Here is a 14915-nt window from a genome sequence, read left to right on the forward strand (position 1 = left end):
TCCTCTTTCTTTCTTTCTTTCTTTCTTTCTTTCTGCCTCTCTCTTTTCTCTTCTCTCTCTTCTGCCGCCGCTGCTGCTTTTGAGGAATAAGGGCTTGAGGCAGAGATGGAGGCTGCGGGAAACATTTGCAATCCCTGAGGACGAGCCGGACCTTAAGGGGGGATTTATGGACTCTGGGATTCGGGTAGACCAGGCCAAGGAGCGCTGCAGAGTAAGGAGATCAGAGGCGGATTAAGCCACTAATTTTTTTTTCCTTTTTTTGGGTGGGGAGGGCGTTCAATTAACGACCCTCAGACCTAGATTTTTAAAGTTTTTATTCAATCTTTAGATTAACATACCCACCCATCATCTTAAACGACTTGCCTGGTTAATTTTGGGGGTGGGGGGGCGTCTGGGGGAAAGAAAGTTTAAGCGATTTCTTTTCCTCATCAAAGATAAACCGGCTCTTAGATTAAGAAAAGAAAACCCGGCCCCACACCGGGCTGGTGTCCATTTCCCCTCGGTCCCGGGGGAGGCCCCGTGTCCGGCTCGGGGGTCCTGGGGCCGGACAGGACCGGCCGCCCGCCGTTGGAGCGGGGGCGAGCTCCGCCGGCAAGATTTTTGTTCTTTTTCCGTATTTTTTTTTTCTCGAATGTTGTCCCTGAGTTGATTTTTTTTTTTTAGTTTTTATTTGTAAATCCCGTCTGCTGGTCCGCGGGGGGTCAGGGGTCAGGGGGGTCGGTGGGCCCGTCCGCCCGCCCGGCCGGCTGGCCGGCCGATGGAGCCCAGAGGGCCGCGGCGGGAGGGGCCGGACATGGCGCCGGAGCTGAGCCCGGACGAGGAGCAGGTAAGGCCGGGCCCGGGGGAGCACCGGGGGGGACCGGGAGGAGCCGGGCCAAGGAGCGGTGGCGGCCCGGGGCCTAGCGGGTGGTTGTGCGGTTGTGCGGGGAGCGTTGTCCGCGGCCTAGGCCCGGGCGGCGGCCCTCTCCTCTCCTCCTCTCCTCCTCTCCTCCCCTCCTCCCTCCGGGGGCGGCGGGGCCCGCAGTCTCCCCGCCCCTCTCCCCCCTCCTGGCCGGCTCCTCTCTCCCCCCCCCCAGCCCCCTCTCCTTCCCCCCTCCATCTCTCGGCTGCCCCTTTTCTTCCCTCCTCTTCCTCCCCCCACCTCCTGGCAGCCCCGCTCTCCCCCCCGCACCCAAAGTCCCCTCTGTCTGCCTCCTCCTAGAAGCCCCCTCTCTCCCCCACCCCCACCTCTCGGCAGCCCCTTTCCTTCCCTCATCCTCCTCCCCCCAGGCACCCCGTTTTCTTCCCCCCACCTCCTGGCAGCCCCCTCTCTTCCCCCCTCTTTCCCCCCAAAGTCCCCTCTGTCTGCCTCCTCCCAGAAGCCCTCCCGCCTTGGCAGCTCCTTTTCTTCCCTCATTTTCCTCCCACCAGGCACCCCATTTTCTTCCCCCCACCACCTGGGTCTCTTCCCCCCTAAAGACCCCTCTGCCCCTCCCAGAAGCTCCCTCTCTCCCTCCCCACCTTTCGGCAGCTCCTTTTCATCCCTCATCTTCCTCCCACCAGGCACCCTTCCCCTCTTTCCACCCCCCAAGCCCTCTCTGTCCCCCCCTCCCATAAGCCCCCTTTGTGTGTCCTCCCCCACCTCTTGGCAGCTCCTTCACTTCCCTCATTCCCCTCCCACCAGGCACCCCCTTTTCTTCCCCTCCTCCTGGTATTCCTCTCTCCCCCCCCCAGCAGCTCCCCCTTTATCCCCTCTTCCCCCCCAAAACGTCCCCTGTCCTCCCCTCACCTCTTGGCAGCTCTTTTTCTTCCCTCATCCTCCTCCCACCAGACACCTTGTTTTCTTCCTGGCAGTCCCTTGTCTTCTCCCCCTAGCAGCCCCCTCTCTTTTCCCCTACCTCCTGGATGTCCCCTCTTTTCCCCTCTTCCTCCTGGAAGCCCTCCTCTCTTCCCCCCATCTCTTGGCAGCCCCATTCATGTGGCCTAGCGGTCTCCTGACTCATCCTTTTCCCCCTCTTCTAGAGAGCCGTCCCCGTTTAACTTTTGTCTAAGGGATTTTTGGGGGGCAGAGGATGATGGCTTTAGTTTAGCTTTCCTAGGGTGCAGGAGGGTTGGGCGTGTGACCTTAGGCCGGGAACTGGGCTTTCCTGAGTCTTCACCCCAGTGCCGGCTTGCATCTGGGAGAGTAGAATGAAATGTTTCCTCTTCATTTCCCCATCTTCCCTTCCCTCCCTATGCCATCTCCCTCCCTTCAACATCTTCCCCACCCCTCTTTCCCTGCTGTGGATTTCCTCCCAGAGCACAGGGATGTGGACATCTTAAAGGGCATTTGGGATGATTAAGCTGCAGTGGCCTAAAGCAGGTTCTGGGAAAGTCAAGGATTCCCGGAGCCACCTCCCTCGCCGCTCCTCCATTCCTTTCTCCCACTCCTTCCCACACTTTTCTTTTTCCTACCTCTTGCACCCCCTCTGTATTACTCCTCTGTCTCTCTGCCCTGTTCTGGTGCTTCTTCTTCCGAACCCTCTGTCCTGCCCATCCTCCCTTTCTCAATGGCCCCTCTCCACCCTGAGCTTCATCGTGCCTTGAGCTTGTGGCCCTCGGCCACCGTTTTCCAGGGGGAGGGGAAAAGGGCATGAAGCTTCTTCATCAAAAATGCTGTGAGCTATTTCCATCTTGAGAGTTTGGGAGCTTCTCGCCATACCGGTCTCTGCCTCCTTCCTGTTGTTCCTAGCCCCTGTTTTCAAGAAGCAGCCTTGCAGGTTTTATTCTCGCAGTCTCCGATGAGGGTCAGATGTTGGAAAGCTCTTGCCCCCATCCACCTAAGAACTGAGCTGCCTTAGCCCCAGTCATGCTTATACGAAGATGCCATGAATGGAAATTGCCATGAAAAAGATGAAACTAAACTCGTTTTTTTCTTTGTAGGGTTATGGGGGTGAGGAACCACCTTTGATAGCATTGTTCTAGAATGGCTAAGACCTGAAAAATTAATATTGCTCTGTAGGCCTGTGTGTAGCGTGATTCGACCCCTGGACAATTGTGCTCAGGAAAACCTTTATAGCAGTTAAATACAGTTACAGTTAGAGTGGTAACAGCTAGGGCTTAGTGAAGGCAAGGCCCGGAAGGAGCCTTTTTTTTATTTTTTTGCCTTGGAGATGCCATGATTGTCTGTTAAGACACTAGATGCCTGTTTTTTGGGTTGTTTTTTTTTTAAGAGGGCGAAAATATCTCCAGTCCTAGAATTGAAAAGCTAGGAGTTTCTGATTTCCTGTTATTTAGGACTAGCATGCTTTTGCTAAGGAATAAAAGCCTTTCAGTCAATGGGTATAGCGTTACAAATCTTACAAAATCAGCATCAGTAACTTATGTCAGTATTCAGTTTACCCCCTCAGACCCCTTTTTTTTGGCGGGGCGGGGAGACACCACTAAAGAGATTAATGGTATTTAACAATCCCAAATCCTTAATCTGCAACATTCATTCTGGTATTGGACTATTTAGGTAAGCTTGAATTTGCATTCAGTAGGATGTCTGAGAGGTTTGTTTTATTAGGGAGAGGGAAAACTGTTAAAAAAAAAAAAACCCTGCGTGTAGAATGTAAACTGTTTTAGAACTCCAAAATATTAAATTTTTGTGCAGTCACATTCAAGAAATAAATAATGATGAAATTACTCTGGGTAAATGATTGTTCCTTCAGATGTGGCCATCAAGCAGTCCTTACTGAGGCTTTCTCCCATGCAGCATTTAAATTGGTTTGGTTATTTTTCTCTCTTTCTGTTTTCTTTATCGTTTTCCTGGATCTCATTTTACATTTTCAAAATACATTTATCAGGATCTATGGTCAATTTAAAAAAATTCCATCCTTATACAGAAGATGGTAAAATGCTCAAGTTGTTCTTGCATTTCTAACCCATGCATACATTCCCTTTTTAGTGTACCTTTATCTGGACGTGCATAAGACTGTGTGACTTTGGGCAAGTCACTTCAATTCTCGCTGCCTCAGTTACCTCATCTGTAAAATGGGGATTAAGTCTGTGAGCCCCACGTGGGACAACCTGATCACCTTGTACCCTTTCCAGTGTTGAGAACAGTGCTTTGCACATAGTAAGCACTTAGCAAATGCCATCATTGTTATTATTATTATAAGCCCGTGTTCACACAGAGGCAGAGTTAAAATTAAAAGAACTTTCAGATAAGGAAAGGCAAAAGTCAGATTTGTATATCAGTTGAACCTATCATATTACTCTTTAGGCCCTACTTTTTATTTTCTGAACATCATTATTTTTAACTTTGAAATTTTAAACTATAGGTTTTGACATTTAGTCCCTTGCTTATAGCTAATGCACAGGTAGTCAAAATAAAGTAAGGTGAAGCAAGAAAAGCCCTTACTGTGTGACTGTAGGGTTACATCATGGTAGGCTTGCACATAGCCTTTGAAGAGAACCACCTTTTGAAAGAAATGCAAATATCCTGAACTAGCACTCTGTGGGGTTTTAAATCTGTAGATCAATCTATTGATCTTTATTTATTGAGCGCTTGCTCGATCAATCCATGGTATTTATCGAACACTTACTGTGTGCAGAGCGCTCACTGAACTAAGTGCTTGGGAGAGGTCAATACGACAGAGTTGAAAGACACGTTCCTTGCCCACAGCGAGCATACCGCTAGAGAGCTACAAGAAATTAGGACAACTTCAAGATGTTTAGATTATAAATCCTCCGAGGGCAGGGACTGTAGCAATTTACTCTGTTGTTCTCACCAAAACGCTTAGTACAGTGTTCTACATTGAATAAGTGCTCAGTAAATACCACTGATTGCTTACCCGGTTTGTAAGAGTGTGCCAAGATGTTACAGTGATTGGTGAACTACTAGTAAAGCGTAACTTTATACTGCTCATATCGAAAACATGCTGTGGAAATTTAGATTCATAGTTAATTGCCGATTCAGGTCTACCTGGGGAAAAAAAAATCTGCTAAAAAAGTAATGTTATACAGTTCCTTCGTTTTTAAATAATGCCTACTAAAATCATAGGAAAATTGAATTGATGATCTACATTTCAGGTACAAGCTCTTATTTTTCCTACCAATGCAAAAATTTATGAATGAGTTAGCTGAGATCTCATCCAAAAAAATCTGTCCCCTTTGGGCAGTCCCAGACAACATGGAATATTTTGAGTGGGTGAAATGGGACGATAATGAAGTTTGATTTGCAACTTTATGGGGTTTACTTCCGGAATGCTATTATAATTCCATACTGCGGTTTGTTCTTCCAAATGAGACTTCTGGAGTCAAGGACTTAACTGTTCTGCATAGACATTAAAGAATTTTGGCCCTTTGCCTAAAGGCAGGGGTTTTTTTAAAGCCAAAAACATCCCTTTTCCCATAGCCTCACATGTCCTGGACTGTCACCCGTCACCCTGGAAATGACTGAACTGCAAAAATGAAATTATTCATGGTGTTAAAATCCAGAGAAGCGAGGGGGAACAAAAAAAGCAATATCAAATATTCTTATAATCCCTTCTAATAATCAGGACTTGAGATGATTTGAATTCTAAATGTGTTGGAATGAAGTAGTTTTTTGATATCATGTTATTGAGAAGGCTAGTGAATTATTAGACTGCTGACATTTGGAACATTTTAAGCAGCCTTCCCCTAAAAGCAGCGTGGCTCAGTGGAAAGAGCACGGGCTTTGGAGTCAGAGGTCATGAGTTCGAATCCCAGCTCTGCCACTTGTCAGCTGTGTGACTGTGGGCAAGTCACTTAACTTCTCTGGGCCTCAGTTACCTCATCTGTAAAATGGGGTTGAAGACTGTGAGCCCCACGTGGGACAACCTGATTCCCCTATGTCTACCCCAGCGCTTAGAACAGTGCTCTGCACATAGTAAGCGCTTAACAAATACCAACATTATTATTAAAAGGGACTGAATGAAGGTGAAAAAAAATCCTTACGATCCCCTAATTTTACCTTTGATTTCTATAAATAGTGACAAATAAATGTATTTTTCAGTTATGGTTCTGTGTGAGGCCAGCTTTTTTCCTGTTTGTCTTCTTTTGGTGAAGCTTTAGTAACATTGGGCCCTTGAACCTGGCTTTTCAAATCCTGAGGTAATAATAATATTAATAACTACAGTATTTGCTAAGCGCTTACTATATGTCGGGCACTGTACTAAGCGCTGGGGTGGATACAAGCAAATGGGGTTGGACACGGTCCCTGTCCCATGTGTAAATCCCCACGTGTAAAACCCCTCTTTTGCAGCTGAGGTAATTGAGGGCCAGAGAAGTGAAGTGGCTCACCCAAGGTCACACAGCAGACAAGTGGAGGTCTCGGGATTAGAACCCCAGCACCTAGAGGGAGAAGAGGAAGCTGTTCAGAAACCCAACCCGTCTGAGGCAGTCAGATCTTTGAGGCCCTGTTTTTATGGCGGGATCATCTGGAGCTGCCTCCCCATGCTTAGACCTTCCATCCCCTTCCCGTTCCCCGTTGTTATATTCCCTAGACACCTTTTGATGCTTCTTGCAATTGAGAAACGCTTAGCGCATGATCACGCCCTTCCTTGAGCCCCATCTCCTGCTTGGCCGAATCCGAGTTCCCTGTTCCACCCAGACCCCAGCAGTCTGAGCTCTTCCGAAAGACCCTGGGACCTGCCCGCACAGCACACTCTCTGGGGCTTCCATTATCTCCCGTGGCTCATCACACTCATCAAATGCATCCGGCTGGTATCAGCGTGAGATGGCAGCACTTTCACATTCACATCTGATTGAGGAAAGGAAAAGCCTTCCCACGGTCAGAACAGAGACCTCTTAGTAAGGGGTGATGAGGAGCCGGGGAGCGTGGGGCCTGGGAAAGAGCGTTCTTCGCTACCGGACGGAGATCCCTTTAGGTGGGGAACAGAGGGCGAATGAGAAATCTGAATTAACAGCAGATTTCAGGTGAGCCGGAGCTGTTTGGGTTTCTGCACTTCAGACTGGCTCTTCATTTCCTTTCTGGGAACCCTGCTGGGGTTTCTGACATGAGGCAAAGAAGCAGCGTAGCCTAGTGGATAGAGCCCGGGCCCGGCAGTCAGAGGATCTATGTTCTAATCCCGGCTCCACCGCTTGTCTGCTGGGTGACCTTGGGCAAGTCATTTCACTCTTCTGGGCCTCGGTTACCTCATCTGTAAAATGGAGATTAAGACTGTGAGCCCCATGTGCCCCACCTGATTACTTTATATCTACTCTAGCGCCTAGTATGGTGGATGGCACCTAGTAAGCACTTAATAAATAGCATTTAAAAAAAGTCAGGTCCCCCCACAGCACTCTTTGTTGTCTTTGGCCTAGCATAACGAGGTCCTGTTGTGACTATCGGGAACCTCATGAGAGAGAGCCAGAAAGTAGAATGAGTAGTAGCAGTATTATTATTATTATTATTGTACTTAAGTGCTTACTATGTGTCAAGCACTGCTCTAAACACTGGGGTGGATACAAGTTAATCAGGATGGACACAGTCCCTGTTCCCACGTGGGGCTCGTACTCTTAATCCCCATTTTCTAGATGAGGTAATTGAAGCATAGAGAAGTTAAGTGACTTGCCCAAGGTCACACAGCAGACATTTGGCGGAGCTGGGTTTAGAACCCAGGTCCTTCTGACTCCCAGCACCGTGCTCTATCCTCTAAGCCATGCTAGTTCTGATTGGCTACCTCCTGGGTACAGTGAACTGGACAAGCACTTGGGAAGACCAAAACAAAGAAATGCTATGATCCTTGCCCACAAGAAGCTTATGCTCTAATGGGGGAATAATAATAGTAATAATATTTGTTAAGCATGTACTAGGTGCCAAGCACTCTACTAAGCACCAGGATAAGTACGAGCTAATCAGGTTGGACATAGTCCATTTCCCACTTGGGGCTCACAGTTTTAGTCCCCATTTTACAGATGAGGTAACTGGGGCCCAGAGAAATTAAATGACTTGCACAAGATCACACAGCATGTTAGTGGTGGAGCTGGAATTAGAACCTAGATCCTATTACTCTAAGGCTTGCGCTCTTTCCACTAGGCCACACAGCTTCTCATGAAAATCTTTACAAGTAGGGTAGACAAATAGTTTCTTAGACTGCTGAATAAATATCTAAACAAATGCTGAAAATAGCTGTAGCTAGGTACCTCAAGCGCCAACTACTAGAGGTGGCTTGCCAGTGTACCTGACTTGAGGTGCAGGGAACTAATCGAAGCAGGCGTGCCGGAGGAGGTGGGATTTCGCGGGGGCCTTGAATTTATCATTATTATTATTACTATTGAGTGCCATCAAGACATTTCCAATTCATAGCGACTACATGGATATACTTTCTCCAGAACGTCCTGTCCTCTGCCATAATCCGCAGTCTTGTTAATGGTTCTTCCGTTATCGTTGCTATGGTCTCCATCTAGCTGCTACTCTATCTCTTCCACGTTTTCCCTGGGCTTTTCCTAGCATAAGGTGTATTAAATACCCAAATCTGGGGAAGTGGAGCCAGGTTGCTCTTTAGCTAAGATTTGGAAATTGAGAGTTGACTTGTCATCGTAATATGTGCCCTCAAATGTTTCCTGACCAAGATTCATGTTGAATTAAAAAAAAAGTTGCAGGCTATAACTTGTGATCAGTTTCACCTGAACATTTTTCTGGAACCAGACTATCTTTTCTCCTACTCAAGCAGATTACACATCCCACGCATAGATAGAAGATGTACACCAAGAGTACAGGGTTGTGACCCTGATTAAGGACTCAGTGGGCATTTTGGTATTCACAATTTGCAGAACTCGCTGTCAGATTTAGTGTGACTCAGAACAGTTGACTTAATGGGAAGCAACATGACCTAGTGGAAAGAACTAAGACAGAACCTGGGTTCTAATCCCAGTTCTGCCCCATACCTGCTGTGTGACATTGGGCAAGGCACTTAACTTCTCTGGGCCTCAGTTATCTGTAAAATGGGGATTAAAGCTGGGAGCCTATGTGGGAGGAGGATTTTATCCAACCTGATTAGCTCGTATCTATCTCAGTGTCTGGCACGTAGTAAGTACTTAACAAATACCATTAAAAAATACCCCAGCACTCACAATACCGCTTTGCACATAGGAAGAAGCAGCATGGCTCAGTGGAAAGAGCATGGGCTTAGGAGTCCAGAGGTCATGGGTTCTAATTCCGACTCTGCCACCTGTCAGCTATGTGACTTTGGGCAAATCACTTGACTTCTCGGTGCCTCAGTTATCTCATCTGTAAAATGGGGATTAAGCCTGTGAGCCTCACGTGGGACAACCTGATTACCCTGTATTTACCCCAGCGCTTAGAACAGTGCTCAGTACATAGTAAGCACTTAACAAATAACAACATTATTATTATTATTATTATTAAATGTAATAATAATAATGGCTTCAAGAGAGATGTCTAGCTTGTGAAGCACTGATCATTCTCTTGAAACTCCTTCAGGCACCCCACATATAAGCCTGTGACTGAAGTGGGACATAGCAGAATATTGAGGGATCTTCAGAAAATAATGTATCCAATTATAACAGAGTGTTTTTCGTACCTCCTTGATTTTTGTTTCAAAAACTAACCTCTTTGACTTTTTTCTAAAGTTTTTGCTGTGTGAAATTTATCTTTTTGCCAACCATTTTAATTTTTCTTATTGTTGGAGACAAAGAGTATGCTACAGGGGTTTTTGTTTTGCTTTATGAACTTTCAAACTAAAAAAAAGATGGCTGTTTTTCATATTTTTGACTCATTCCAAAATAATAAACCCTATCTTGTTGAATGATGCCATGCAGGAGAAATTCCAATACCACGAGAAGCAACATGGCCTATCAGTCAATCAATTGTATTTATTGAGCTCTTCCTATATGCAGAGCACTCTACTAAGCACTTGGGGTAAAGGAAGAGCACAGGATTGGGAGACAGAGGACCTGGGTTCTAATCCTGGCTCTACCAATTGCTTGTTGTATGACCTTGGACAAGTCACTTAAGTTTTCTGGGCCTCAGTTTCCTCAATTTTAAAAGTGGGGATTACCTCTTCTCCCTCCTACTTGGGCTGTGGAGCATCCTGTAGAACAGGGGCTGAGTCCAACCTGATTAACTTTTACCTACCCCAGGTCGTAGAGCAGTCTTTGACATGTAGCAAGTCCTTAACAAATACCGTAGTAATGATACCAAACCTGGGCTTGATTTGGCAAGAAAAAGAAGGGCAACTAGTACCCAATCTTTAGCATGGAAGAGCCACATCAGCTCTTCCCTTCTCCCAGACTCCAGGTTCAGGGAAGACAGGATCTCGGTGTAGGAAATCGTTCAGCCGAGGTTCATTCAGTGGCCAGTGGAGAAGCCTACAGCTCCTTCCTTCCCACTTTCAGCTCGGCTGTCCCTCTTGAGCCTTCAGAATCATCTACCCAAAGTCCTGGCTGCTGGAAACACATTATACTTGTTCATGACACTTAGTACCTGCCCTGAACTCTCCGGACGTTTAACGGGAGAGACCCGGTTGAAATTTCCTTATGGGTGGTGCCGCGAGTTTTTCAATGTTCAGAAAAATTGCCTCCAACATCAGGAGTCAGTAGCCTCTGCACTCTAAGCTCCTGTGGCAGGGAATGTGTCTATCCACACTTTTTATTGTATTCTCCCAAGTGCTTAGTATAGCGTGTTAAATAAATACCACTGATTGGTTCATTGATTGGCTGGCGATCAGCACTTCCTTCCGTAGGCTTCCTGCCCCAACTTGCATCATCCTTTGTCCAGAAGATCCCTGGGAGGGCCTGTGGGTTATGGGGCCAATACAGGAATTCGGGTTATCTTGGGGGTGGCCTTGATGTTGGTAGTGGGTATCCCAGAGTCCCCCCATGGATTAGCCCCCAAAGTCGCTTCGGCCTCTGGGGAGTGCCTCAGCTCAGGTCCACTTAAAGGATGGTTCGGAAGAGATTAGTTACTGGGGAGGTGGATGGGATGGGGACTTTGGTGTCAGATTGAAGGGGACTGTGGGAAGGAAGCAAAAGTAGCTCCCAGCCCCCCAGGGATAGAAACAGAACCTAGATGCCTCCTGAAGGGTTGAAATGCAGGCGTTCTGTTGGCCGAAGACCATTACAGACAGCTTTCCCGGAGAGAGAGCGGGGGCTAATCAGAGGGCATATTGAAGGTAATGAGGTAGTAGGCTCTGATTCTGCCCAAAGGGGCCTGCCAACCTCGACAAGGCAGTTCCACAGGGGAAGCTCACGTTACCGCAACCTCAGCTGGCAGCACCGGAACATTTCCCCAAGACCGCTTAAATCGAGCCCGGGAATTACTGGTATTTTCTTGGCAGGGGCCTGCCGGGAACGAGCTCATGCCACCAGGTTGAGAACTGGAGTGGAAGGGCGACACTTCGGGAAGAGGAATTGGATCGCCAAATTCACAATCTTGTTGAGAAGCAGGGTGGCCTAGTGGAAAGGGCCTGGTCCTGAGAGTCAGAGGACCTGGGTTCTAAAGTCCAGCTCTGCCACTTGCCTGCTGTGTGACCTCGTGCAAATCACTTCACTTCTCTGGGCCTCAGTTCTTCAATCCCAGCGCTTAGTACAGTGCCTGGCACATAGTAAGCACTTAACAAATTCCTTAAGAAAAAATTAGTTCTGGGTAAACTGCAAATGACTTTTGATGCATCTGAATCAATTCATGGCATTTATTGAGCGCTTACTGTGTGCAGAGCACTGGACGAAGCTCTTGGGAGAGGACAGTGCAGTCGAGCTGGTAGACACGAACCCCGCCCCCCATTCTAGTTGGGGAGACAGATGTTAAAATAAATTACAGATAGGGAAAGTAGTAGAGTATATCTGTACATAAGTGCTGTACGTAGGCAGTGCAGAAGGAAGGGAGAATAGGGTGGTGAGATGAGAAATTAGGGGAGGCTTTCTGGAGGAGGTGTGACCTTAGTAGGCCTTTGAAAATGGCCTACTGGTGGTCTGCCGGTTGTTAAGTGGGAAGGAGAATGTCGATGGGGAGAGAGGCGAAAGCGAAATACAGTGAGTCGGGAGGTGTTATAGAAGTGAAGTGGGCAGGCTGGGATGTAGTGGGAGAGGAGCGCGCGTAGGTAAGAGGGAGAGAGCCCACAGAGTGCCTTCAGGCTGAACATGAGATTCTGCACCATGCGGAGGTGGGATGGCATGGAAGGCATGCCACATTAGCAATGGTGACTGGTGTATTTGGGAGTGGCATCGCACAGAGGGAACAGGTAGAGTTTTGCAGGGAAAGGAATGTTGCCTCCTCTCAGCATGCCCTTGTCAGCTGTGGCCAGAAAGCTGATGTCAGAGTTGTGTGCAGACATGCAATTCCCAGGCTGGGTCCGTGTGTCACATGGCTGATAAACCCCGGGCCCTTCACTTCCTCCTGTAGGAAGTCATTAACACCGAGGAGCCTTTCATGCTGAATAGCTCAATTAACTCCCGTCCTTCTATATCCCTTGGAGCTTCTGGGCTTGCTCTCTCTCACCGCCCAACGTGTTCAGCCAGAGCTTTGTGCTCCCAATTCTTCCAGTTTCCAGTGGGATATTTAATCCTTTAATGGATGTTAGCTTTTTTTTTTTCTCTCCTCCTTCCTTGCTTGCACAATGCCCGGGTATAATGGAAAATTCCTTTATTTCAGAATAGTTCTCTTGCGTTTCCCAGAGTAGCCGGGTGTCATTCCTTTATTTGCAGTTATCTTTTTTTTTAATGATATTTGTTAAGCGCTTACTATGTGCCAGGCATTGTACTAAGCGCTGGGGAAGGTACAGAGTAATCAGATTGGGCTCACAGGGCTCACAGTCTTAATCCCCATTTTACAGATGAGGTAACTGAGAAGTTAAGTGACTTGCCCAAGGTCACCCAGCAGACTAGAGGCAGAGCCAGGATCGGAGTTTAGGTCCTTCTGACTTCCGGGCCCATGCTCTTTCCACTAGGCCACACTGCTTCTCTACTTATCTGGCCAGTTCATTTCCGAGTGAGGCTTCTGAAGCCTGTGGTTTTCCAGGGAATAATATTTCTCGGTTTGCCCCACCTCTCTTTCCACCCTAGATGATTAGAGAATCCGCCCCTGTTCCTTTGGTGTGCTAGACCATCAGTATCTTCTCGGAAATGAGGGGTGAATTCCTACCAAAGGGGCAGGTGCTCTTATTTCTCACGTTAATTATTTGTCGCTTGGTAAACCAATTACTGCTGCTACATCCTCTCCTGGGCCCTTAACATGTGGGTAGAACCATCTATTCTGGGGAAGGGAGACCAAGTTTGTGAAAGGTGATGTTCGGTCATTTGGGGTGTGGATGTATTCGAATTTCAGAAAATTTGAGTTAATGCGGCTGCCTTTCAGCCAAGGCCCCCAAAAGAAATCAGTCAAGGGACTTCTACCAACCCTGTTCTATTATACTCTCCCAAGCATGTAGTACAGTGCTCCCCTCAAAGTAAGCACTCAGTAAATACCATTGATTGATTGAGTCTTTGAAAGGGATGCAAATGTGTCATTGTTTGCAACAGAGCCAGAAGAGTCAGAAACAGAAACACAGTGGAAAGAAGCGAAATGAATTTTTGTTTTTAATTTTAACCCAAAAAAGGGAAATAGGGAACAACAAGAAATGGAAGGTTACCCCAAAAGGAGATGGGAGTAGAAGTCGTACCTGAGCAGTGGATTCTGTTTTGGTTTTTCTATATAGGTTGAGAAGGCATGATCTCCCAAGCACCATCCTCCATCCCCGCGATGTATATGTTCCAGCTTTTGTAACGAGGAACAGAAGAGCCTGAGATTGTAATGCTATGGCCACAACTCTGCGGTAGATGTACAACACACATGATACATTAACTGTCCTTACTTAGCTGGTCAAGGTGATTTTGAGAAACCCAGCTCAATTTTTATTTGAGAAAACATAGAGCAGTATCCATAGGCCTTTCTGCAGGAAATGAGAAACATTAATCTCCCAACATTTTTCTGGGGTAGGTGTGTAGCTAGCCCAACTCCCCACTAAAATTAGAGCAGTCAGATAACCAAATGAATACTTTTTTATGACAAAATATAGTCTTGAGAGAAACTAGATAACCCAAACCTCTTCCAAGAATCCATGCTAATGTTGAATTTCATCAAATGGCTATAGTTTTGGTTTAAAGATGTTTGGGCAAGCAAAGGTTTTTAAAATGATTCATTGTTTGTCCTTCAGTCAAAATGAAAAATGTACAAATATGAGTTTACTCAGCCTTTTTGAGTTTTCCCTAGTTTGAGCAAAAAAATAAATCCTTTAACGTAGGAAACACTTATATTTTCCACCCTTGTGTAACTCAGAATGACCATAGAGAGTTGTCACAAATTTTTCGGTAATCTCCTTTTGGCCTGGAAGTTTTCAAGCTAATTTTTTGTTTTCTAAGCGCCTAAATAGGTGAAAATGGGTGGCTGGAATGGCAGCCTTTATATATCCAAACTTACATTGGAGGGATAGAGCAAAAATGATCATTTTGGACAGAAAAGTAGGAAAGAGAGAGTGAAAAACTAACAAAGGAAGAATTCATCCTGAGTTTGTGTGTTACTATCGTGGTAGACTAGAGCACTCTAACCAAAACGCAAATTACAATTTAGTTTTCCTTAGAAAAACAGCACCTACCCGAGAGTTATAAACCTGAATTGTGATTTGAGAGGTGTTTGTCTGCTGTGCTGTGTTTTGGTGAATATTGTTTCAACATGTGTGGCTGCGTGTGTGTTCGTGTCCAAAACATCCAAAGGTCCTGTTGAAGGTTGGCAAGGGAATTGTATAGAATCAGTCTTATTTACTGAGTACTTACTGTGTGCAGAGCACTGTACTAAGCACTTGGGAGAATCTAGTGTAGCAGAGTCAGTACGCACATTCCCTGTCCACAACAAACTTACAGTCTAAAGGGACAGGAAAGAACTACATTTCCCAGGAAGCGAAGGGGCTGATTCATGACCTTTTTGCACCCCAGTGGTCCTGAATAGAGCCAAG

General features: G+C 46.6%; 1 protein-coding gene across 1 annotated transcript in view; it reads left to right on the plus strand.

Moving 5' to 3' along the window:
- PTPN9 (protein tyrosine phosphatase non-receptor type 9) overlaps positions 1-14915 on the plus strand; it is a 59912-nt gene continuing 44997 nt past the window's right edge. Inside the window, exon 1 of the mRNA XM_029066362.2 lies at positions 1-826. Coding sequence (XP_028922195.1) covers positions 758-826 — 69 coding nt within the window. The 5' untranslated portion in view covers positions 1-757. The remainder of the gene's footprint in view (positions 827-14915) is intronic.

The sequence above is a fragment of the Ornithorhynchus anatinus genome, chromosome 5 (genome assembly GCF_004115215.2).
Source record: "Ornithorhynchus anatinus isolate Pmale09 chromosome 5, mOrnAna1.pri.v4, whole genome shotgun sequence".
In the NCBI taxonomy this organism is placed as follows: Eukaryota; Metazoa; Chordata; class Mammalia; order Monotremata; family Ornithorhynchidae; genus Ornithorhynchus; species Ornithorhynchus anatinus.